At 42.0% G+C, this 12,470-nt stretch overlaps 1 protein-coding gene across 2 annotated transcripts; it reads left to right on the forward strand.

Annotated features, from left to right (window-relative positions):
- The first annotated feature begins 7,426 nt into the window (after nucleotides 1-7,426).
- Nucleotides 7,427-12,086, forward strand: badb (BCL2 associated agonist of cell death b). 2 transcript variants are annotated; one of them, XM_078275642.1, is made up of 4 exons: nucleotides 7,427-7,520; nucleotides 8,355-8,507; nucleotides 9,571-9,791; nucleotides 9,894-12,086. In XM_078275642.1, the coding sequence occupies exons 2-4, from the start codon at nucleotides 8,363-8,365 to the stop codon at nucleotides 10,029-10,031; spliced, it is 504 nt and encodes a 167-aa protein (XP_078131768.1). In that variant the 5' UTR covers nucleotides 7,427-7,520; nucleotides 8,355-8,362; the 3' UTR covers nucleotides 10,032-12,086. The 2 variants fall into 2 exon arrangements, with proteins under 2 accessions (XP_078131768.1, XP_078131767.1); XM_078275641.1 differs by having other exon boundaries at nucleotides 7,458-7,652.
- The last annotated feature ends 384 nt before the right edge of the window (nucleotides 12,087-12,470 follow it).

A 12,470-nucleotide genomic window follows, 5' to 3' on the forward strand; every position in this document is an offset into this window, starting at 1 on the left:
CAGAAATTCTCATAATAGATGAAATATCCATGGTTTCTAAGGAGTTATTTGCCTATGTCCACTGGAGATTGCAGCAGATAAAAGACAATAAGAAACCTTTTGGAGGAATGTCTGTCCTAGTGGTAGGAGACTTCTACCAACTGCCACCCCTTGTTAGAGCCAAACCACTCTGTGTTCATAAGGAGGATGTGCTCGACCTTTGGAAAGACAACTTTCAAATGTTCAACCTGACACAGATCATGCGCCAGAAAGATGATCTTGCTTTTGCAGAGCTCCTAAACAGAATGAGGGTAAAGCAAAAGACAGATGCACTCAGTGACAATGACAGAGCTTTGCTCAAACAGGCCGTCATTGATGTCAAAGACTCGCCACCTAATGTCCTACATATCTTTGCAACAAACAAAGAGGTTGATGCACACAATTCTGCTACCGTGGCTGCCCTCCATTCTGACTTTGTAAACATTAAGGCAGAGGACTTTACAAAAGATCCCACCACAGGGGAAATGATGCAGTAAGGATCCATCAAAGGCACAAAAAGAGATTTGCCTGACAACATACAAGCCGCACACGCAGTGCGGGTTATGGTGATCAGAAACCTGGATGTGGAAAATGGGATCGTTAATGGGACATTTGGAATAATTGCCAACATAGCAACAGACGAGCAAAGTGGACAATCGACAGTGAGGCTGATTGGACTTAAATTGGACAGTCCAAATGCAGGACAGAAATTCCGCCTTAAGATACAAGGGGCATCAGATAACTTGGTCTACATAGAGAGAAGTGAGGAAAGACTGTGCAAGAAAGGAGTGGTGCGAAGGCAGTTTCCAATGAAGTTGGCCTTTGCATGCACAGCTCACAAAGTGCAAAGCATGACAATGCAGTCAGCAGTGGTGTCTTTGAAGCGTTTGTTTGAGTCTGGAATGTCCTATGTTGCCCTGAGTAGGACAACCTCACTTCAAGGACTGTACATCACTGATTTTGATGGAAAACAAATCTATGCTGATCCTGAAATCACAGCTGTGCTTGGAAATATGACACAGGCATCATTCCAAAGAGCAAGACCCATGTGAAATCAGCAGAACAAACAGGCCAGACATTGTCAATAATTCACCACAATACTCAAGGACTTCCATCTCACATTCAGGACATGAAGTGCCACCATGAACTAGGACTTGCCGATGTGTTGTGCATTACAGAAACACATTTGTCCGGAACCTTTGTCTCCCCAATGTTACAATTGGAGGGATACAACATGTTTACACACAGCAGACATGTCTCCTACACCAACTATCCCAACATGGCAAAAAAAAGATGGAGGTGGAGTTGCAGTGTACTGTAAGAGCCATATCCATGCAGAGACCCAAAGGTACATGCAAAATACGGCTGATCCCAAGTTTGTAGTCGTCCAGTGACTGCAGTGATTGCAGCTGTTTACAGACCGGACATTATTTCTCTGCTCTAGAAAATAACCATGCCTTTCATTAGGGTCCGAGCACCGACAGCGGCGACGGTCATGGTGTGTGCCAATTACAGGGGTATCACACTTCTCAGCCTCCCCGGTAAAGTCTACTCCAAGGTGCTGGAAAGGAGGGTTCGGTCGATAGTCGAACCTCAGGTTGAAGAGGAAAAATGTGGATTCCGTCCTGGTTGAAGAGGAACAATGTGGATTCCGTCCTGGTCGTGGAACAACGGACCAGATCTTTACACTCGCAAGGATCCTGGGAGTATGCCCAACCGGTCTACATGTGTTTTGTAGCTCTGGAGAAGGCGTATGACTGGGTCCCCCGGGAGATACTGTGGGAGGTGCTGCGGGAGTATGAGGTGAGGGGGTCCCTTCTCAGGGCCATCCAATCTCTGTACGACCAAAGCGAGAGCTGTGTCTGGGTTCTCGGCAGTAAGTCGGACTCGGTCAGGTGAGAGTTGGCCTCCGCCAGGGCTGCGCTTTGTCACCAATCCTGTTTGTAGTATTTATGGACAGAATATCGAGGCGTAGTCGGCATGGAGAGGGGTTGCAGTTCGGTGGGCTGGGGATCTCATCGCTGCTTTTTGCAGATGATGTGGTCCTGATGGCATCATCGGCCTGTGACCTTCAGCACTCACTGGATCGGTTCGCAGCTGAGTGTGAAGCGGCTGGGATGAGGATCAGCACCTCTAAATCGGAGGCCATGGTTCTCAGCAGGAAACCAATGGAGTGCCTTCTCCAGGTAGGGAATGAGTCCTTACCCCAAGTGAAGGAGTTCAAGTACCTTGGGGTCTTGTTTGCGAGTGAGGGGACAATGGAGCGGGAGATTGGTCTGAGAATCGGCGCAGCGGGTGCGGTATTACATTCAATTTATCGCACCGTTGTGACGAAAAGAGAGCTGAACCAGAAGGCAAAGCTCTCAATCTGCCGGTCAGTTTTCGTTCCTACTTATGGTCATGAAGGCTGGGTCATGACCGAAAGAACAAGATCCAGGGTACAAGCGGCCGAAATGGGTTTCCTCAGGAGGGTGGCTGGCATCTCCCTTAGAGATAGGGTGAGAAGCTCAGTCATCCGTGAGGAGCTCGGAGTAGAGCCGCTGCTCCTTCGCGTTGAAAGGAGCCAGTTGAGGTGGTTCGGGCATCTGGTAAGGATGCCGCCTGGGCGCCTCCCTAGGGAGGTGTTCCAGGCACGTCCAGCTGGGAGGAGGCCTCGGGGAAGACCCAGGACTAGGTGGAGGGATTATATCTCCAACCTGGCCTGGGAACGCCTCGGGATCCCCCAGTCGGAGCTGGTTAATGTGGTTCGGGAAAGGGAAGTTTGGGGTCCCCTGCTGGAGCTGCTACCCCCGCAACCCGATACCAGATAAGCGGACGAAGATGGATGGATGGATAGGAAATACACCTTTTTGAAGGGAAAAGTTGCATATATGTACCAGGGGTTTCCCAACACACTCAATAATATCTTTTACCAAAGACATATCCATTTCAGTCCAGTCAGTTGACTTCTTACTTTTAAATGATTTAACAATATACATTTTTTTCCTCTTATTAACATAGATTGCTTATTTACGTTACTACATTTTCTTTCCATACTACTTTTACTACCAGTCCTTCCCCCTGGCTAAATTGGGACCAACATTGACATTAAATTTGTTAGCAACTTGTTCCTTATCACTTATAGTTACATTATTCTTTGTCACACAGAAGAGGAATGTGTGTGTGTGTGTGTGTGTGTGTGTGTGTGTGTGTGTGTGTGTGTGTGTGTCCACTAAAGTCAAGGCAGGGGTTAATTACAGTTTTTAACCTGTTTGTTTTTTAACCTTTAGCAAAGCGAGGACTGGGAAGGTAGAAGAGTTAGTTTGTCTATTTCCAGCTTTATAATGTTTCCTTAGTCTATAACTTACTCACTTTGTTGTGAGAGAGAGAGAGAGAGAGAGAGAGAGAGAGAGAGAGAGAGAGAGAGAGAGATAGAGAGATAGAAGAGAAGATTAATACCACGACGATGACTGTACGCTAAAATGAAGCTACAGCCAGAAGACAGTTATCTTAGCTTAGGTTATCTTTCCTTAAAGGTTGAGATGGGAAAACAGCTAGCCTGGCTCTATCCAAAGGTAACAAAATCCTCTTACCAGCACCTCTAAATCTCACTTATTAACAAGTGATATCTCATTTGTTTAATACATACAAACATTGAAGTGTAAAAATGCCAAATTGTGGTTTTACATGTGGTTATGTGCAAAACAATTTCTTTGCCAAGAGCATTGGCTTCCCTGTAATTGCTCATTTTTACACTAAACAGACGTGATATAATGTTTTCATTACGGAGAGTTAGAGGTGGACCTACCCTTGGACAGAGGCAAGCTGTTTCCACGTTAACAGTCTTTATGCTAAGCGAAGCTAGCTGCTGCTAACGGTCGCTTCGTATTTAGCATACAGACATGACAGTGATTTTGGCAAGAAAGTGCATCCCCAAAAAATTTCAAACTATTCGTTTAACGATTAGGGATATTCAATGGAAAAGAGTTTCTTGAAACTGGATTTTCACTGGGGGAAATGACAGACTTTTCACTTGTCATAGGAAGAGAAAGATTTCAACACCAGTCCTATTTCAAATGTCTTGTTGAGCTGAGCATTTTTGTATTTTTGATCTACTGGAGAGAAAGTCAGCAACCCATTTTTAGTCCCAAAACTTTAGTTTAAGGAGAGATGGGTTGAAAGACCGGCAGGCTGCACAAGGGTGGGGTGGATCGAATTAGAAAGCTGCCATATGTCGGCCTTGTGATCACAGAGTGTCTTGGTTATAGAGCGAGGGAGCGGTCTGAGGATAATGAGCATGTACTGAGAGCAATGACGAAAGCGCACAAGTTAAATGAGTGGGCTGCTGGAGGAGCGGAGTCACTCTGATGTAGGTTAAGTTTGCTCTTTCCATGTTCCTGTCTCTTACACCTCTGATTTCTGTCTCTCAAACTCTTCTTTATTATATAGCAGTCTTCCAAAAGTATTACATCTACTCTCACCTTTTCTGCTCTTCTATTACCTTAACTCTCCCTCTGCTCCCTCTGCCCACCTCTCTCATCTTTTGGTCAGCCTTAACTTTTGATCTGTTGCTTTTCCAGTTACTTTGTCTGCATCTCTTTTTTGTCTGGTACACGCTGTCTGTACTTGTCATTCTTTTTTCACACCATCTTTCTTTTCTTTTCTCTAAGCTCTCCTTCAAATAATTAAAAACCTGCTCTTCATCTTCCTCAGGTCCCACATGGACTGAACTAGGGTCTGCAGAGAGGGGAAAATCTTTGAAACGACAGTGAGTGAAGCTGCTGCGGTGGGAGCAGACAGACAGGCAGTGTCCTGGCATTAAATTGGAAGGAATGTTTTGGGAGCCACTTGGAAACGCTGCTACATTTGCTCTCAAACAGCCCCCCCCCCACACACACACACACACACACACACACACACAAACCACAAACTGAGTGGTGGTTTAGAGACAGTGTGGGAGTGCATACGCCTCCGTTTCCCAAAATAACTGCCAGATGAGGGGCAGGGAGGCAGGGCGAGGTTGGTACAGGAAGATATAAATGGATGCTAATTGTATGGCTCCTTCAGACTTAAACACAAACGCACACACTCTCAGTCTGTGTGTCTGTGTATGTATGTGAAAATGATCCTGCTTTTTCGAGAAAAAAAAAAGTATGAGATCAGACTCACTCACACACACACACACACACACACGTGGATGGTAGTTTATGGCTCTTAAATGCTACAGACATAGTGAATACATGGCTTTACTCACACACACAGATTAAAATTCTATGGTTCTCAAATGGCACCCGGATCCAACTAAAACGAGAACTCCCATGTATTATTTCTATAATCCCTCCAAAAATAGAGTTCTAAAGAGGCGAGTCTCAACAGTCATTTTCTAGAGCTGCTCCATCCTTACACCAAAAGCTGACTGTGCGGACTTGGCCCGTTTGTCTGAGCTTAGAAACTCACATTAGTTCTATTTGGATACACTGAATTAGAGGAAGCTGCATCACATTGCCTCGAATCCCGTCACAGTTTCCAATAAAATAGTTTGCTCCTCCTACTCAAGTGTCACTTACTGACTTTGCAAAGTAGACTCATGCTGTTTCTAATCTCACAAGAGGCTCTTATTGCAAGAGAAGGGAGAGAGAAGAATGAGGAGTAGAGGAGGAGAGGAGGAATAGAGGCAGCTTCAGATATAAATGGTAGATAATTACATGGTTGACTCTCCTGCGTTGATGTGAAAAAAGTGCAAGAGAGCAAAGTAGAGAGACAATTAGCATAGAGGATACACAGTGCCCCACACACCCTATACAGTATAGGCTACAATAATGATTTTGTACAAACAATAAGGGACAGATGACATGTTTTCCACATAAGCAGCAATCTGTCAAGAGCATTACTTCTGCAAGGCCAGCTTTTAAGGAAATTTTCTTTTCTTTTTTCTTTTCATTTTCTTTCCCATTGACGAAGATTTTTACAATGCAATTTTCATGGGCAAACCCGACATAATGAAACATTTTCCACACGTTGCAAAATGTGTCATTAGACCAATCAGGCACGATTTAACATGAAACTAAACATATGGGATGTTTCCTCTTTTTTTCCTCAAGAAACCAGACAACCTGTGACAGGAGATGAAGCAGTGCGACCAAAACAGGAACACAGCTTGGCAAACGACACAAAAGATCAGTTTGCAGTCCTGCCTCGCCACCTGCTGCTCATACAAGGTATGACAACAAACTGATCAGTTTCTAACCCTTCCATGTCCCAGTTAGAAGGAAAAGAAAAGGACAAAGAAGATTTAACACAATGTTGATGCCCTTCCTCCTTCTTGCTAGCAGTTTGGTAGATGCTAACACGTCTTACCCTAAATATAAATACATTTACAGGACTTTACAGGATGATTATTTTGTCATGTTCAGTAAGAGACAGTATTATCTATTATATATGTGTGTTTACACTTGCATGCGTACTGGCTTACGCCCCACCCTTTCCTTATCATCCTCAACATCTGTAAAAAGCTAATCTCACTTAACTGTTGTGTAATGCAGGTTCTATCCTCCCCCTTTTGATTCAACTTTAACCTAAATGTTTATGCTATCTGCAAATCCTTTTCAGAGAGAAAGGGAGTCTGTGGGAAGAATGACACTCATTTAATATCAGCAGGCAACCAACATGACCCAAGCCCAAACAGGTATTTCCACGAATATCTCCGTCTGTCAGTATGTATGTATGCATGTATGTATGTATGTATGTATGTATGTATGTATGTATGTATGTATGTATGTATGTATGTATGCATATATGTAGGCCTATGTAGGCTATGTCAATTCATCTATATTTTTTGTCAACTTCTCTTTCCGAGGTCAAGAATGAATAATGAAACTCAACTTTTAAGTTGACACAAACAAGAAGTCTTTAGCTCCATCTGCTGAGTACAATTACAACTTAGAGTACAAGTACAAATTAGAGATACTTGTACTTTACTTAAATATTTCCATTAATGCTACTTTTTACTTCTACTCCATTACATTTATGATGTAAATATTATACTTTTTACTCCACTACATTTATTGGACAGCTGCAACTTGCAGATTAAGATTCTTATATGTTAAACCACCCAACAGTATATAGCAGACTAATTAGGCAACATTAGCTTTATCCTAGCCAGCAACATTAAAATGCTGCTTACATATGAATACATCAGTAAAAATATTCCAATAATACAATATGTAATAATGTACCTTTTAAAGGGGCTACTCTGCTGCATACTAAGGACTTTTACTTGTAATGGAGCATTACAACTGTGGTATTACTACTTTTACTTAAGTATAGGATCTGAATCCCACCACTAATAGAAATGGAAACAGATGGATATACAAATATCTTGACTTCTGTCCATATTAAAAGCTTCTGCGCCTCTCCACTGAATATTAAGGTAAGCCGGTGAGACAAACAAAAGCCCCAGCCCAGTCCTGCTCGCAACAGTGACGACAGCGCGCAGCGGCGGTGCAGTGACGCTCGGCGATTGGGTAAGCGAAGAGCTAAACTGTATTATACAGTAAAAAAGACAAGACGCCGATAACAAAAACAACAGCTGCGGCCGCATGAGGCCAACTAGGGATACACTCGCACTTTTCGGGTTCACGCTATAAAGATTTCGGGTAAGGAAACCTATTTTTACTGCTTTTCTTTTACATACTTCGTTAGCTAATTTAGCCCCGCAGCAGCTTCCGCCCTCTAGGAAGTTTCTTTTGTCCTCTTCAGTCAACAACAACAAAACAAGCGAGTCAATGTGTTGGCCGGAGAATAAGGTGTGTTGGCTGGATTTAATAACAGTATGATAACAAGGCGTTTATATATTAAATATGGGTCCGTGTTGCCAAAACAAGTCGGTTATCTCGCAGATTGTTACACCGTGAATACCTTTGGACTGGCTAATATCACGGACAGCATAGCGTCAGCCTGCTGCTGGGTGTGTTATGTTAGATAGGGACAGCATCAGCGATACAATGGATGATGCCATTTTATGATTCTTGAATAATTAGCTAATGTGCTATATGACAGTAAAATGGTAGCACGATTGTCATATATGGACACTTGCTCGTTATCATATTACAGATACTGTATGTTGAACAAATGTTTTGGTCATTTATTTCATTTGTATGGGCAACATGTCTGTTTCCAATTCTCTCAAACAGGTCAAGTGCAGGGTAACACTAATATTAACCAGCCATTGAAACTAATTGACAATGATTTATGCACAGCATGCATCTACTTATGGCCATTTCCTTGTCTGCAATATACAGTATTTTGTGCTTTTCCTTATCCCCGTTTATAATTTTTCTTGAATCTTACTTCTCCAGATGTCACGATGGCTGCACACTTCACAATTTCCGACAGCGAGTCAGAGACATCGGAGGAGGTAGAGGAAGGAAAAAATAAGCAACCACCAACTGTGCAAGAGCAGCCGCTTTCTCAGCGCCACTTCCTCACACTACCTGAGCTCAGAAATGCAGGTAGGACATCTCAAACATTTTGGGATATTATAGAAGTTGAGCTTTTAAAACTGGAAAAATACCTGAGTAGAAAATTTGGCACGGAGACCACAGAAGATTCCTCAGCATGTTTATGCCTTATCTAAACCTGCCAAAGTATGTTTGAGCATCCCTTACATCAACCGGCTCCAGATGGGACTCAAAGTTTATCTTGCTTTATTACGGCATTTTCTTCCTGTTACTGGGAGCATACATGTTAATCCAAACATGCCCTATCTATCAGCCGCACCATTTTTTATAAGAGATGGGCACACAGAAATCTGTCAGACAGGAAAAAAAACGGCTTATTACATCTCTGCTCTACTTGTCAGCAGTGTATGCAGTTCCTTGCTCAACAGCATTAGTTTGTTATTCAACATCCCAAGTATTCCAACTTCAAGTGCAGTGTGTCAGCATACTACAACAATATCTGGTCAAATTCACCAGGGCAGTAATGTATAATTAAAACCAAAACCCATGCCTGCTCGTTTGCTTGTTATTAATTATATTTGCAGTTTTTGTAGAAAAAGAAAGCAACATCCGATTAGTTGTTTTTTTTCTTCCAACAGCTGCTACAACTGCTGCAGTGCAGATCCTATTCTTGTACAAAAAAAGGGAGAAAAAAAACATTTGATGTCAGTGCATCAAACTACTCGGTTATCGCTCTCTCCAAGATTACTGTCTGTTCATCCCCCTATTTTGTCCGGCCATTTTTTGGCCTCATTTTTCCAGAAACCAAATTTTTCTTTTTCTCACATAGGTTTTACCATGATGAACTTTACGCCATTAAAATGAGATTGCATTGTTAGTTGAAATGTAAGCTAACCTACTTTGCATTTTGAATATCTCTAACTCTATTCAATGCAGTAAAGAGAGAAGTTGTTTTCTTTTTATCCCCCTATTTTATCCCATGTTTTTTTAAACACGTTCCAGTGATAACTAGTGATTAATATTCCTCATTCCTTATTGCTCCCTTACCCTGTACGTTGATTTAATCCTGCACCTGCGAGGCATTACAAACCTCTCTCACCTTTGTCTCCCTTAGCGACCGGTCGAATCAGGCTGAACTCTGAGTCCCACGCTTCCACTGTCTCCAGAGACGAGGAGCTCCAGGCTAAGGGGGAAGACGAGGCTGGTACGCCCACTGACGGAGCTCCATTCAGGGGACGGTCCAAGTCAGCTCCCCCTGCTTTGTGGGCAGCCAAGAAATACGGCCGGCAGCTCCGAAGGATGAGCGACGAGTTTGACAGCCTGCTAGACAAAGGGGTGAGAATGAGGGTTAGAGGATGGAAGAATGGTTTCAAAGAGGTTTTGGTATAACTGATTTAGTTTCTTTTTAACTTAACACTGTGTCTGTATTTTGTGCAGGAAATGAGGAGGGTGAGGAGTGCTGGGACGACCAAACAGATGCACCACTCTAGAAGCTGGTGGAGCTACCTCTTCAGTCACCAGGAGACAGAGGGAGAGACCAACCACCATGACAACCACACACACCGCACTGAATAGGTGAGAGAGGAAATAAAGAGTGACACGAGGTTTGAGGAATCACTGGGAATGAGAAGAAGGCAATGGGGAAGCCAAGAGAACGGTTGTTGAGAACAACATGACCTGATCTGAGAAGGGACGGAAGAAAGGTTGGTTTAAACAAAAAGAGAAAAGATCCAAACACAAAGGCATGGCTAAGTAGATGGCTAGGTGTTCCATCCTAGTCATGTCATTTTTATACGCTATTGGTAACAACATTTCAATTATTTTTTGGTATTTGTGTTGGTTGTGATGTTAACAATATTGCTGGGCAGCCCACTGTGAAATGGTAAAAGTCAGTCAGGCTTGAGAATGGACTGTTGGCTATCTGAACCCCATAGAATGGATGAGATAGGCTAAGAGAGGAGAGATGATCTCTTAAAAACACAAAGAAGGATAAGCATATAAGTTGAGCAATGACCACTCAGTTAAAAGATGCTTCGTTGTCTCTCCCATCAACACTATGCAATATACTGTAGAGGGAGAGACAAATACACTGAAATCAAAACACCGGACTATTTGAGGCCACCTTGAATGCTGTTAGAATCTCCTTCCTCGTCTTCTTGAAGAAATCCCCGATGTCGATGTACTAATGCTTGTTTTGCTCCAAATGTTTGTTCTTAAACAAAAGCTAATGGAGACCACTGTAATTGTGTGCCAAAATAATCTGCAAGCAACAGAGGCAAGAGTATAAATGGGAAGGATTTGTTTAAAAGTATTCTCTGGCCTTTATCTAACTTCCACTTCTACTACTACTACTGCAAGCCAGTACCACTTAAACAGCTGTACTTGACTATCATCAACTGCTTTATATCTCAAATGTATCAAAAGAAGAACAATCTTGTACAAGGACAATCGCTGATGATGTAGAAATACTATCTTTTGTAAGACTTCAGGGTTAGATTATATCTGAAGAGAATGACAATAAACATACATATAAAAGCACAAACCAATATGAATCTATCTTTTTAAAGACTTGGATGAGCAAAGAAAACAACCTTTGGAACCTTTATGTGTAAATATTTTGTTAATATTTTATCAAATTGCAGGGGTGGGGTAATACACTATGTCGTTTAGCCAGAATTTTATTTTACAAGTTCCTATTTTACAAGGTTACCATGCTATTTAATATGTTTGGCCAACCTAGCAATAGGCAGTGTACAATCCATGGTTGTTGTGATAAATGTTATGTGCATATTTAAAGATGTGGGTGGGAGTGAATTAACTGCCATACAAGGAGCCAACACAATAGCTTGGGCCCATTTATTTAGTACCCAGTGCGTATAGAAGATGGATTTAGAGAGTTAAGTCACAGTCAAACACAAGTCGAAGGGATACTTGACATTGTTTAGGGAAATCCATTTCCAGCCCTGTTAGGTTGATAAAACAGTGAGTATAAATGTGGGTTCACTTTGGGATGTGAATAAAATGGGATCTTAAATCGGTCAAGCCTCTGGTGTAGGAGTGATGATCTGATTCTAGATTTGCTTTTTGTGTATTATAGTCAGGCTTTTAAGGACTACTTGGCACACACAATATGACATTTATGGGAGATTTTCTTACCAATGATTACAAAACTAAGATAAGCACTTCTACACAGCTTGGTAAATATGATTAGGCTATTTGTAACTTGTTTATCAATATGTAATTATTGAAAATGGTAATAGGTTTGTTGTACTTTTCTCTCTTCCTCTACACTTGTAGGGTTGAGATATGAAGTGCAGGGGGGGGGGCTAAGGCATGGATCTAAGGGGCTGCATTTCTATTGTCTATACACTCAAATGATTCTCCACCTTTTTCATGGCTTGTCCTAAACTTGGTTTAGGAGCATTTTTTAGTCAGAGAATTGTAGACAATCTGAATAGCACCACCTTTTTTGAAGATTCATCCAAGTCTACCATATGTTTGGTTACATGCAACCCCTAACTGTGTAAGATCAATTCACTGAAACATGTGGGTGACCCTTTAAATTGAATAAGTATTTGGTATGAAGCTACAGTTAAGACTACGCTATTACATTTAAGCTACTTGTTAAAAGTACTCCACTGTTTCAGATCAGATTTCTCAATCACCCTAACGGGTGAAACCAGGAGTGTGTAATTGTGCCGTCAAAACAAAGTTAGTGTTTTACATTATAATAAGTCACTCCTAGTAGACCTGTACCTGTACTTTGACACAATTAGTACAGTTGAATCAGCTGGCAGAGAATATGTACATGGTGTTTAGAGCTTGGGGCCAAATATGAATATGGAATTTTATGAGTACAATATTGTCATGAACTGCCTTGAACATGCTGTAACCTGTGATGTGACACCACATAACCAGTCTTGTCTGTTTACCCAATTACCGCCTTAAACTTTACAATCGCCTATTACGCTTAAGAAAAAAGCACAATGGTGGTGCGTTTGCTTGTCACAACTG

The sequence above is a fragment of the Sander vitreus genome, chromosome 19 (assembly GCF_031162955.1).
Source record: "Sander vitreus isolate 19-12246 chromosome 19, sanVit1, whole genome shotgun sequence".
Taxonomy (NCBI): Eukaryota; Metazoa; Chordata; class Actinopteri; order Perciformes; family Percidae; genus Sander; species Sander vitreus.